Consider the following 14221-nt stretch of genomic DNA (forward strand, 5'->3'; position numbering starts at 1 on the left):
TAATTATTGATGACAAATAAACTGATGCAGATCTTGATTTGGCTAGATAACTTGATGGTAGACTACAGTGTAGTACTCATTTTTTAGACAACTGCATGAGGAAGCTCCCTGTCTACCCGTCACATCTTGTTTAACTGTGCAACTTGCTTTATTAGTCAAGAGACTCATACAAAACAATATTATTTTCTGAAATACTTATGCATTTGTTCTCATTTCATGACCAAGCCCATGGCAATCTTCTTGAGCTCCTTCTCCAGACTGGTAACGTCAGATCCACGTTTCATTCTTCTCCGAAAAAAAAATGCAGCTTGTCTTCTGTGGGTACCATGTTATCTGTAACAGCTTGCTCAGAAATACTTTCCAATTGCATAAGGAACACTTTTTTGTACCAGTGACCTATTTATACAAGTTATGCCTTGTTATTTTTTTGTACTTCAATTTCAAAGTGCAAGTCTGAAAAGATACATTCTCCTCTGTATTGTAAACATATGCACTCTATAGATCAGATGAATATAAGAATAATATATTCTATTCTTTATTTCTTGAATTGGTCAAGCTATTTTTTTTCTTTGGAAACTGAATTATTAAACTTTTTAAAAGCAATTTCACTTCCAGAATGGATCACCTTATTCTGTTCTATGATTACGATACCAACAATGGCTTTGAAGTTTTGGAATTTGTGGAAATTTTCTAAAACACAGAGTAATCCCTTTCTCCACCATTTGTGGTTTTACCACTGCGTCAGTGGTTTTACCCCTCAAAGGGACAGACCATCCCTTCATGGCTAGAACTTTTTGTGATTCTTGCTAAATGGCTGATTCTTCACAAGTATCAAAATATGGCTAGTAACCAAAAGAGGATGTCGTTTATACCACATTTTGCATAAATTTGATTTTGACTGATTTACTTCTGTCCTGTCCTTATTCAATTATTTCTCCTTTATTTTAAACAGAAAAATTAAGTTTTCCGGTTTTCTAAAACTCACATTGCTTGCTAAAAGACATTTTAGCTTTGAATGTATAGATTGATTAATTCTGCCTAAATTCAGTGGAATGGGTTTAACAAAACCGAATAAGACATCAATGTTTGTGTATGAGTATGGTATCAATGAATGAATTAAATTAACATGCCATTACTGCACCGAGAACAAAAAAAACCAAATATGTGCTTTAATTTGGTAATCTTCACTCCTTAAAAAATGGTGTTGCCATTTATTCAGCCTCTCAGTCACATCAGAACAGATAAGAAACTTGTTTTTATTACAGTGAAAGAACAGCAATTCAATCTGTGTGTGAAAAAAAGAAAGGGACAAATCCTTCGCTTTTGTACAAGGACTTTAATAGAGGGGTTTTTTTGGTCTATGTCAGTGGAGAACTGGCTTGAAATGTTGCATAGACCTGAAAGAAAACTATTGATTTTATTACGTGGATGCTGTTCCCTGATGGTTAACACAGTTACATCACTTGAGCCTGGAATACTGACAAACAATTCAGTTTGATTTCTGTCACTACTATTGCATCTAAGCGGTATATTTATTATAATATGATTTTAAGGATGAATCATTCTGTTCATGTTCATGTCTCACTTCGATTCACACTGCTGTCACTAAGAATGAATGTCTATATATTCCTGGTCCAGGCTTTTACCCAAGCAATCCCTAGCTATGTCCCTAGTGCCACTTCCAGTGGTTCTGCATCTTCACTATTGCCCGTTAGAAAGTATCTGGGCTCTTAAAAGTTAGGGAGTACTGCAGGTAGGGGTTATGACCAATCAGTGTTTCCTTTCATGTTTAGCAACTCTATACTTATCATAAGGTAGAGGAATACTGCTGAGTTGAAAAAAACACAAGTCAGTACAGGTATTCACAGTTTTTTGTAGAATCAAACACCTATGGAAAATGCTCCTTTCTCATATCGTCATGTACAGTGGAGTTGAGCTGACTAAACGTCAGCATCTGCAATGTAGATGTCTACACCTGAGGTAGCTATCCATATTTGAGGAGGAAAAAATGTAACTTATCTAATCCTAAAGGAGATGTCTCAAATAGGTCAGATGAATCATGGTCTAAAGAAGTTTGTTTCTGTCTACACTAAAGCAAAGGGAGATGATACTAGACTTAGATGTTAAAACTAGGTGAAAAGAACCTTTCCCGCACTCCGTGACAAAGTCTTAAAAGATTTATACAAATGAAAGTATGGAACAGCTAACATTTTTTCCAGCTAAAAACTTACTTTAAGTCAGGCCTTCTGGACAATTAATAAATGAAAACATTTATTTTTTCCACAGGAAAATAATTGTAAAAAAATTTATGTCCCAAAATAAAATGCCAGTGCACATAACAACTAATGGAAAAATCCTATGGTGAGGACAATGAAGGATAGGAAAGAGAGTGATATCTGAGATATATCATTTAGATACATGTTCTGTGTAAGAAAAACAACAACAACAACAAATATGTTTAGTAGTTAAAGAAGCAGCTGAGTGACAAACATGTTAAGAACAAAAGAGCATCACCTACTAGGTGAGGTAGGTCCCTCTCTTCAAAGCTTACACTATGAACACAAGAATACTTTCTAGATTTAGTTAAGAAAGTTCTGTTCTGGAACCCCAGTTATACTAGCCAAGTGACAAGACTAGTGGCACAATATATTACTTTTGTCTTACCTCTATAAAGAAGAGACTAGCTGCTGACGTTGGATGATGATACATATAGACGGTCACGAGGATGGCTGCAGCCACAATGAGGACCAGGACTAGAATGCCGACGATTAAGCCTGCATGAAGCGTTCCACCTTTCTTCTCTGCCGCACTGTCATCCGTGGAAGCTGCACAAATGGCACACTTATTAGCATGGTAACTTATGTCTTATTCATTCCATTTCACAGCTGGCAACAGAGCATTTGTTTTTTCTTTGTTACATGTTCCCCATTTTCCACAGGCGAAGTTGGAAAAAGGTGTTAGATGTCTCTTTCCCACAACTAAATACTCTCACAATCTTAATGAACAGGCATTTCCAAATGTTTTACTATTTCTAACTCAATAAACAAAATTAATATCCTTTCTTTTGAATGCAATCTGGACATTATGAAGTTTCTAATTACCTTCATAATAAATTTTACGTTGATTTTCTCACAAAACTGTTGCAGTTGCCTTACAGACAAAAAGTACTAACTGAATACATTTTGATCTTTTTAGTTTGTTTTTTTTTTAAGCTTCAAGTTGAGACATGCCACAAACCCTTGTGAGGTCTAGCTAAAAAACACATTCTGAAAGCTTGATTCATTAGCTTGGAGAGGGCTTCTGAATCACCCCGTGCAACTGAATCAGACAGCCAAAAGTGTAACAGATGGATGTTAAATGACCCTGCAATATTCTAATCTTGGTCTGAATGGAACACTCATCATACCGAAGTATAATGGAAGACCATCCATTTACTAAACTTGATACCAAGAGGCCACTCATGTTATGCTCTCATCAGGAGAAAAGAGGGCTGTCTCCATCACACAAGCAATCTATCAGCAGTGCTTCCAAATAAGTGACTGAAAGTCTTTTAACAACACTGTATCCTTTGTGGAAAAAAAATCTCTCAAAAATTAGCCAACATCTGTGGAACTCCTTGTGCCTGGGTGTGATTTCTACTTGGGACAACCTGGAATTTCACAGCAAGTACAAACATGGTGATAAGCAATGATTATTGAGAATCCTGATGCATAAAAGAAGTGCTGTTCTATCTGTCACTGCAAGCAAATGAGCCACTCAGAAGCCCTAGGTTTAAGAAACACCAGCAGACCACTGGCCATTTGGTCTCACAAACTTGTATCATTCTCCGAATATTCCCACTGTTTTCTGCCTTTCTGGAAATCCTTCAGTGCCTTACACCATACAAAACCTGTCTCTGATCTCACTCATGAGAAATTTTCTTTCAAATCTACTTTAAAATTTCCTTTCAAAATGCTTGTTTGCCAAGCTGACTCTAATGATTTTTTTTTGATTTCTGCAGTTATTCTTTTTGTTGTGCTATCCCTCCGAACTATTTGTTTGATTGCCTTGGAGTGTCATGGTCTGTGAGGTTGGGGATTGTCCCTTTTATTTGTTCTTGGAAAACAGCTATTGAGTTATGGGTACCACTTCAAACAAGTTACTGTTATTGTTATTACTAGTAACAACAACAACAACAACAATAAATGTACATGTTCTTTTACCATTCATCAGATTGTAAGTAGAGCACTACACAATAATATTAAAAAAAGAGAACTGGAAAGTAAGAGAAGAAGGGTCTATTGATCTAGGACCTTCTACAGTGTTAAATGTCTTGTATGAGGATCAATAAAAGAAAACAGGAACAGTTAACCTCAGCGTAACAGCTCATCCATGTGTGGCCACACCATTCCTCACCAGCCCAAGGAAGGCTGCACCGCCCAGTGGATTGTATGGAACCATTGTGACAATAGGCAGAAAAGGAAAATGAAGATGTATTATCCTGGCCAAGAGCTATTTCTAATTGCAATATGGGAGTGAATCTATGGGAGAGTGTAGGGATTAATATAAATTTCCCCTGCTTTTGTCTATGTTTCCTCATTCCTGAGTCAGGGCAGCTGAAACCTCACAGTGTTGCTCTTCTCTTTCCCATGAGGTCAATAAGACAGCTTGTGGAGTAAGGAGCTAAGCAACAGAATCAGAGGATAAATTAATAAAAAAATTTAAAAACCCCAACAAACAACAATTTGAGAGGCTAAACTAGGATGTGGGAGGCATTAATGAATTTAATGAAAAATTGCAAGCAAGCATCCCCACTCAGGTACTGCTTTTTACTGAAAAGTTCATGAGTACCTGTTCACACAGGAACTTCAGTTTTAATTGTGCTGAACGTGGACATCAAGATTGAGCTTAGGCATGAATAGGATCCAAGAATCAAGCCTCTCCCTGCCCAAATCCTACAAAGAGATTTACTTAGCTTTCTTAAAGCTTAGTTCACACAGATGTATAGAAGCTTTTTAAAAATAAAAGCAGTGTCAGCCCTATTTTTTTTTTTTTTTTTTTTTTATTTTTAACACAGTACATATGGCAAAAACTTCCAGGCCACAATTTACATTGCAGTAAAAGAAAGGAAACATTGCCAAGGGCGTGGAAGATCTATTTTCAAATGTATTCCCATCCAAAGGGCACTTAAATGACTTCCTAGTAGTTGTAAGCACTATGTAGCAAGGGATATGAGATTCATGGAGAAGACAAGAAAGAAAGGTGACACTAAAAACAGTTCCTCTGACTTTCAGACAGCAAAGTCTTTTACTTGACATAACCATTAATAATTTATTAAATAGTCAGTTTCAGCTGAGAATAAATGAATGTATACAAGGTCCAGTCTTAACTTCTGTTCATGCACTGTAACAATATTTAGTACTTGTACATATATTTCAAATTGCCAAGAAAATGGAAATTAAGCAATTGAAAGGCCATCAGGAAAGGCCAGCTTTATTGTACATGCTCTGGGCTGGGCTATTAATTCCCAATGATGAGCAGTTAGTTGTCTGAGTCACCCTGCTGGGAAGTAACTGCTCCCAGAAGGAGCAGTGGATTTGTAGTTTGTCTGTCTCATAACTGTCTTTTTGACAGCTGCATACTCTTCAGCTCTTCCCTTCAATGCCACATCAGTGCATCATAAACTACTTTATCATTTGTACCCATTTTCAGGCCAATTTGCACTGAATGCGTTATTTGTGTTGTTACTATGTTATGGTTGAAGGCAGAACATCATATTCTGCATGTTAAAAAATGCTGGACTTCAGCAAAGGTCCTAACCACTATGTAAAAGCCATCAAATTAATCCCCTTTGATTTGATATTTTCTCAGTGTTTAGCATCTAGATTTGTCTCTTCCAAATAACAGGTAACAACTGCCTGCCCAGATTTCTACTAGTCTAGAGAAGAGCACTACATGGACATCAATGCTGTGATCAGAATGCCAAATGCGAAAAACCCCTATGAAATACAAGAAATGTTTTTCTTAAATGACAACAAGTGTGAGTAACTTGTAGTTTCCATAATCAAAATTCAGCTCATTGACCCCAGGGCTCAAATACTCCTGAGAAATTGATTTCACTTTCTTTGCAGAGAGACAATAAACAGTGTTGTCAACTTTGAAAATAGCCTCTGCTGCAAAATCAACTGGCAGTTCTTTTAAAAAGCCACCAAGGGAAATAGATGAAAAAAATTGACATAGAATTTTTTTCAGGTACAGAAATCTTATTATCACAGCACTTCTGCCGTTCCAGGCAAGGCTAAACCCATGGTAGGATATATGTCTTATGACCAAACCTTTCCCAAAAGGAACTTTCCCAGTGGAAATTTCCCCAAACTCTTCTTGTGCTCAAAAAAGCAATTGTTGCATGCAATATGCTCTGTTTATAATGTCTCCCCAAATTCTAACATGTAAGAACCTTTTAAGCAGAAAGACAATGTGAACATCTGCAAGGTTAGTTTCCTTTCTCATTATGTGCTGAATGACAGCGCAGAAACAGCAAGTAACCTTTTTTGCCAAATACAAAAGCATAAAACACAAACATGAAATAACTGTTCTTCTGCTGGAATGCTGTTTAAAAATAAGAAAACAAAACAAAACAACCCCCCAAACAAACAAACAAAAAGGCAACAAAAGAAAAACAAAATTAAAACGTTCTTATTGTTTGCACAGTAAACACATAAAGACTATATAAACCTTGATTTTATATTACTATACTATGTCTCTAGTTAGAACTGGGTTAGCTTCTTTTGGTGCAGGAAAACCAAAAAATTCAAGGATTTATCAGGAATGAAAATCTTTTCCTGGTTCCTGGTGACCGTGATGCTGACTTTAACAGGAACAAAGGTGTGTCCAAACTGGGACTGTTATTAGAGTGTTTCTAAACACACTGTGGATACTTTCCTGATATTATTTATCTCATTATTGCTTATTAACCATTGAGGTCTGCAAAATAATGAAATACAGCATTTTCTATTATCTAAATTGAAGGTTTACACAAAGTTTCTGTTGTGATAGTTTTATATATGAGAAAACGAAATTGTGGTACACACTTGAACTCCTGTCATGATATGAGATGGAAAAGAGTTCGTACCAGAGAACAATATCTCTGCCTGTGAGAGCAGAGATACAACAAAGTTTTATGGCAAAATGGATGAAAAATAAGTGAAGGTCTGTTACCTCCTGGCTAGAAGCTTTCCTTTATATAAAGTGACATGGAACCAAGGGCAAATGACAGACAAAAAGTAGAATTTCATTGTGTGGACTTGGAAAATAAAGCTTTGCTTTTTCCCTCCAGAGCCACGTCATTCCTTTTTACTCTTGCATTTTGATTAGATGGTAAAAAGCTCCAATTCAAACTCAGTTCTCATGTGCATCTTTAAGGGTTAAAAGGCAATACCTTATCTGACCTTCCTGACTGACACAGCTACACTAGCAAATCTAGGGATATAAATGACCTAAATAGCAGCAATCAGCCTAAAGATGATAAGTCAGTACTGAGTTTTGTTCTTTTCTCTCCTCTTTTTACCAGATGAATGAATTTTCATGGCAAAACCCTGAATTTGTCACAAAGAGAGAATGAACCCTGTAATTTATTCTCGGAATGCTTTATGACAAGGTGAGTGTTTGCTGTTGGGTCACATGGCAGCAACTGGGTGAATTCTTAATGTTCATCAAACTGATGATTTTTTCAGCGGTTTGGTCAGACGAATATGAAACTGTACTTAGCACTGGTGAGCCCGCACCTCAAATACTGTGTTCAATTTTTGCCTCTCACTACAAGAAAGACATTGAGGTGCTGGAGCAAGTTCAGAGAAAGGGAATGAAGCTGGTGGTCTGGAACACAAGTCTGATGAGGAGCAGCTAAGAGATCTGGGGCTGTTCACCCTGGAGAAAAGGAGGCTGAGGGGAGACCTTGTCACTCTCTACAACTACCTGAAAGGAAATTGCAGTGATTTGGGTGTCCTCATAAGACTTGTGCTCCAGACTTTTCACCAGCTTTGTTGCTCTTCTTGAGAAACGAATGAGAGTCATGTTTCCACATGAGAGATCTCTACAAGCAATTTAGCAACACCTCTTTTCCACATGTTTGCTCTCCTCTTTGAGCAACCAAAGAGCAGTAACCCTCTCTTGCATGGTTTTGGGCTAACCTGCACCTATATATCCAAGTTCGCTCCACTAGCCCTCCACAGTATTACCTATGTCATTTCTAGCCTGGAAGCTGTATCACCCTATTTGCATGATCGTGGCTTTGAGATAATATGCTCCTGGTAAGAGGGAAGACCTAATGTTTATGACAGCTGAGCATACAGGGTCACAGCCTACAGTGAACTCAGCAGAGCCACTGGATTTTTCCCCTCTTTCAGGCCTCCATTTACATGTGGAATGTGAGTATACCAGGAGACTTCTTGTTTTATGGGGTGGGTATATGGCTCTCCAAACCTAAGCATTTTTCCTGTGCATAATGCAGATTCCTGAACAGATGATTAATGACCTACATACAGTGACTGTGGGAGGGAATAAGGGAATGTACAGTTAGAAGAATTCTCCAGAGGCTCAATGGAAACTCCATAAAAATGTTCTCTCTAACTCTTTTAGGAGCAGCCTGCTCTGGACTTAGCTTCTTCATGGTAATAGAGTGTGATTTTCTTACTTTTGTGGGTTCATTACCTTAGCATTTGTTAACATTTTGAGGTTAAGCTATTGCTACACTTTACTTGGTTTCATGATGATTTGCAAAGTTATGGCTCAGCTAATGCTTTAAAAATTGGTTTCCAATTGCATGTAAGGAATGAAAGGTGGTCTTTGAGTGTGAATATTACAAACTGTAACCCACAAATTCTGAATTCAATATCCGGCTTTGCTATCAATTTTCTGCAGAACCCAGGGCAACTTGGTAAGTTTGTCCAAGACTGATCAACTGCTTAATGCAGCAAATGGATGAGAGTGCACTAAAATAAAATCCCTCCGCTTATAGGATGACAGTACACTAAATGTGTTAGCTAAGGACTTTCATTCTTCCTCTCTAAAATATCACCTAACACTACAACAGTTGTCATCACTATTAATTTTAGTCTGAGTTGCTTGCGGCCATTTAAACCATTACAGTACTCAGTCGCATCAAGCAATGACCATCACAAAGCTCAATATTGTACCATGCTGAACACCAGCAAGTCTGTCTGTGCTTTCTTTAAGTCACAAGATTTCTTGAGAAGGAAAAACTTGAATTACACTGACAGAATAATTTCGTGTTTCTTACAGCAACATACTCTGTTAAATCCCACACTTTTGCCTAAGTATAATGTTTTCCTATTCTGAGTGCTACAGCTGAACCGACAGAAAGCAGTGAGCAACATTTAGCTTTCTTCATATTCTTGTCCTATTAACATATTTCTATCCATCACCACCTGTTTTACATACCTCTGTGCTGTGATGCTTTTCTCTATGTTTTTTATTTCCAACACTACTGAAACCATTCCAAAGCTGTTCCTTGATAAGAATTTTTTTATACAAGCAGAGCATACGGTACAGCATAGATAAATAATACTTTATGACAAGTTGTCTCCAGGGAAATCCTTGCTTGCCTAAAATTGTGTGAACCCTGCAATTTTAGGAGTACAGTTCAGCAGTTTCAAGTAAGTGGAACATAATCCATAACCTCTCAACAGGATTTTTGCAATAATAGCAAAAACTTTAAATCTTCCCCTTCCCCTTCCCCTTAAATCTTCCCCCCTTCTTCATGCAAGAGGAGTAGAAGAAGATGTCTGAATCTTGGCCTGCCAGGTTCCTGAACAGGAGTGGAAACAGAACACATTAGCTAAGACACCGTGAAGAGAGTTAATGTGAGACAACCTCAGGTACCTAGAGGTAAGATGCACAGTCTTAACATGTCATTTAGATTCTTCTGTGTAGCTGACAGAGCTAGGCACCTCCATATAGTATCTTATTCCACTTTGAGTACTTCTTTTAGGATTACATGAATGACTTCCTCTTGCCTATTGCTTGCCACAAAAGAAGCACTTGTGACTTTCTGGCTAACATCAGATGAGATGGAGCCTCTGGAAGGTCATTTCCTGTGGCTAGGGTAAGATCTGATGATAAAACAAAGCCATACCCCATACAAAGTCCACTTTAAAACATTTTTAAATCACCACAAATATTAGTTTCAGTGTTGTTTAATGTTGATTTTTTTTTTTAAACTTTAAAATTGGAGAGGGCACTCAGCTAATTTGTAGTGACTTGTTTACCTGAGTTAGCTATTTTGGACTGTGTGGTCATAATAACTTTTGCTATGTCAAAAATATTTATTTTCTTAAAGGGTTGTCTTGCCTCTTTGTTGAAGCAGGTCTCATTTTCAGGATAATTTAGAAACTCAGAAAGAAATGTTAGGTGATTATTAGCAGGCACGAACTAGTGTTAAACATGCTGCAGCTGGAATTCAGGGTACACAAGAAAAACAGGACTGAGTCTTCATAATTTGTCAAGAATTCTTCTAGTAAGAGGAGCCCAGGCTGCAATTTTTAAGGGAAATAGGAGGACAGATCACTAATGGCAGCTAATTTCCAGTCATAGGGGACTGTCAAAAAAAAAGAAAAATAGCCTTGGGTAAATGTATCCCTGTATATAAGGTATATAAAGGTACTCTTTTTTTCAAAACTTGGGTCTGCATTTTAGTCATTTCTCACTGAGCTTCCTAATATTCCAAGCTCAAACTAAGCTCTGTAAATCCTATACATCACTAAAGTTCATACCTAGATCATCTTTGAAAAAGTCCACCACAGAGTGTAAGCAGTAGGGTACAGACATCTCCTAGCACTACCTGTGCTGGGATGCACCTGTTCACAAATAAATAAAATAGCTTTCTCTCTCAGGTAGATAGATTTTGCATAGCTTGACTTTTTTTTTTTTTTGTAAAAGCAATTTCTGTACATCTTGATGAATGAGAAGTGTAGCAGTTTCTCTGACACTGTCAAACACACATGCACTTTTCTACTGATTTATAAAGCTGAAGGACTGAGAGGAACTCATAGAAATCAAATCATCACAGTAAGGTATCTAAAAAGGTCAAATAAAATGTCTAGATGTGCTGGCCAGTCATCTAAATCATCAACCAAAGAGTTCTCAACAGGAAAATACTGCACTACTGTGTAGCCACAGGCAGTTGTTCACAATTTTTGTGAAAAATTACTTTTTTTAAACTGTTTAGTCATCCGTTTTGTGTTATAATAAAAATGAAAAAAAAACCCCAGAATCTGCAATTAATAACAAAAATACATATTTGTAGTGTTGGGTGTTTCTTAAAACTTACAGAATGTTTATTTTAAAGAGAATAAAGATTTAACAAAAATCTGAAGATGCATCAACTATATTTTAGAATGGTTTAGACATGTATGCGTTAGGCATCTAACGTGTTTATCAAGACAGAATGAAGACAGAAGAAAGAGAAACAAGCAAATTTGAAATGTATGTTAAAATATGCCACATAAGATTGTGGGTGAATTACAGTACTATCTTGCAAGTGATTTTCTCATATAATTAAAAGGTCAAAGCAGTCTGACCTGAACTTGAAATTTAATTTAAATTTAGTTGCTGCTTTATAACATTTAGTTTCAGAAGTTCCAGGCAGATGTGAGATGCAGAATTTCTATAGAATCCTTTTGTTGTACCTAGCCAGATATTGACTGCTATCATTCAAGGACACATCAAGCTCTAGGCCATCATTGATCCAATATAGCTTTTGTTTTTCATTATAAAAGGTTCCCTTTCATTAGAGTTTTAAAGGATCTAGTGTGAGAAAGTAAAGACCCTGTATTCGTGACCTGAAATAATCTACACTTTATGAAATGCTGACAAATCATAGAGAATCAAAGAATGCTCCTGTGGCTGCAGGGGTTTTATCTGAGCCTAATCTAGGGGTCACTGGAAAATTCAATGCATAATTGAAGTATCATCAAAAATAACTTCTCAGATTAAAAGCTATGTTTGCTGTGTGAATGAGAAATCCTGGTGTGTTGCTTTGCTTCTGTGTCGTTTGAAGGTGGTTTCCTTTTATTTATTTTTTTTTTTTTAAATTTCAAGAATAAAAAGGAACAGCTCAAGGAAAGTGAATAATCACATCAGGTGCTGGTTTGTCCTTCTAAAATGCAGCAGCTTGCTGCATGGAAATGGACTTTCTATATTTAAGATAAGTGATACCACGAACTCAAGCGCCTTACTCTACTAAGTAGGCCACGTCCATCCCTCATTTGCTCTACTATTCATCACTTTGCTTTCACAGGGTTTTTCTTTTCAGATCTTGGGCAAAGAGTAGACAAGTGAAAAAAATAATCCTGTTGCAATTCCCAGACCAAAACAAAACTGGAATGTGTTTTCTAAAGCTCACATTTTGAATTATTTTTAGTATAACAGCATACTATTGAGCTGTTCATGAGATGCTCAAGATGGAGAGCTGCCTGGTCCCCGGCCAGCCACCTGCCACGCAACGATGGGTTGCAGGGCAGAGCAGGGGTACAGCTGAGCTGGGAATGTGCCTCATGTACAGAGCAGACATGAAATGGGAAAGTGAAGTGCTGACTGATCCACCTTGCCTGTTAATCTTTAAGAGCACTGAAGCACTTCTCACAACAAAATAAAACAAAATTTGATTTCAAGAAGTATAAGAGAAAAGTTCAGTGACATTCCTGTCCTGTCCTTGGCCATGTCTCCTTGGATGGAACTTGGAGTTGTGTGGTAGCGTTATCTCTGGACCCATCTCTTTCTGCTGCTGACCAGACTCCTTGTATGGACCTGGTTCATCACTTCACCTTCTCTGGAACTGCTGATGGGAGCTGCTTCCTTTGGTCCTTGCCTGAGCTGTGCTGCTGGCCCCTGTGCCTCTCCTGCTCCCTCGCCGCTCCCAGCCTTGCCTTGCCAACCTGGCTTCTTGCCTTGACCCCAGGCCTGCCTTGTCTCTGCAGACTCGGCTGATGGTCGGTAGTCTGAGGCTGACCCTGGCTGCTGCCCCTGTGTTGGTGGTCTCACACCATGCCCAGTCCATTCCTGCTGCCACGATTGCTGCTGGTTCCCCTGCCCCTGGGGGAAGCTCGGTGCTCCCTGCCTGGAGGAAAGGCAAATAGAGCCAATAATACTCCCCTTTATATGAATAGAAATAGAATGTATATCAATTTGCTCAGCAAATCATCCTCTGCTTTGATAGACCATTCTGAAGCCTGTAGAAAACAACCTAAATCTTTCCCTTCTCCTAAGCAAGCTCTGCATCAGCAGTGAGTACACATCCAGACTAGATCTAGTGATCTAGTCCTGTTCTAACTAACAACAAAATTCTCATCAGCTTCAAAGGCAGAAGGAACAAACCTCAGGTCTCAGTCCTTGAACTCACAATGAAGATAACAAAAGGAGTCCCCTGCAGAACCTCATTTAACAGAGGCCTTTACCAGTAGGACAAGATGATCTTATTAACTTCCTTGGGGAACACGCATAGAGAAATACAAGATCTCTGCTAGCAGAGAGACACAGATATAAAAATGATATGTTTATTAATGAAATGTCATGTAATAATTCTCTACTACAAATGAGTTCATAACACAGTATTATTATTTAGAACTAGCATCATATCTTCTCTTAATATAGTTAAATAATATTGTATTATAATACAGTTAATACAGTTTAAAATTTACTTAGCATGGCCATGTTTGGAAGTTAATTAAACCTGCTGTTTTATTAAAGAGTTGTAAAGAGAGTTGTAAATGTTTAATTTACTGAGCAGTTGCTAAGCTTATTTACCCTGCTGCTGTTTGACATAGATGTGGAAGGCTGAAGTCCTTTGAGAGTCTGGTAAAAGCTATTTCTACAGTCTGATTTTGATTAATGAAGTTCAGAGGAGTATAATTTGACAAACTACTGACATTCTTTACAGACAAAAAAAATCATCTCTTACCTCCACTGTCTTTTAGGTGCAGCGCTATCTTGGTGTCATCTATAAAGGAAATTCAAAGTCAGTTGTAGGAAAATGCATTTTTCTAGGTCATGAGTAATTTTAGGAATGACTTTCTAGTGTCAAAGAACTTTCACAATTAGAAAATTATTTCTTAATGAGCAACACTTTATTTTCTTGCTACTAAAAAAACATTTATGAGAATGTTGCAGCGTGAAGGAGGATTCAAAATACTGGTAAATATGGGTCTGCTTCATAACATTCACAAAC

The 14221-nt window shown here is 37.5% G+C and overlaps 1 protein-coding gene across 1 annotated transcript in view; it reads right to left on the reverse strand.

Moving 5' to 3' along the window:
• PLXDC2 (plexin domain containing 2) overlaps positions 1 to 14221 on the reverse strand; it is a 267301-nt gene that overhangs the window by 12638 nt on the left and 240442 nt on the right. Inside the window, exons 12-13 of the mRNA XM_065629653.1 lie at positions 13955 to 13993; positions 2665 to 2825 (exon numbers count right to left, since the gene is read on the reverse strand). Coding sequence (XP_065485725.1) covers positions 2665 to 2825; positions 13955 to 13993 — 200 coding nt within the window. The remainder of the gene's footprint in view (positions 1 to 2664; positions 2826 to 13954; positions 13994 to 14221) is intronic.

This window comes from Caloenas nicobarica, chromosome 2 (assembly GCF_036013445.1).
Source record: "Caloenas nicobarica isolate bCalNic1 chromosome 2, bCalNic1.hap1, whole genome shotgun sequence".
In the NCBI taxonomy this organism is placed as follows: Eukaryota; Metazoa; Chordata; class Aves; order Columbiformes; family Columbidae; genus Caloenas; species Caloenas nicobarica.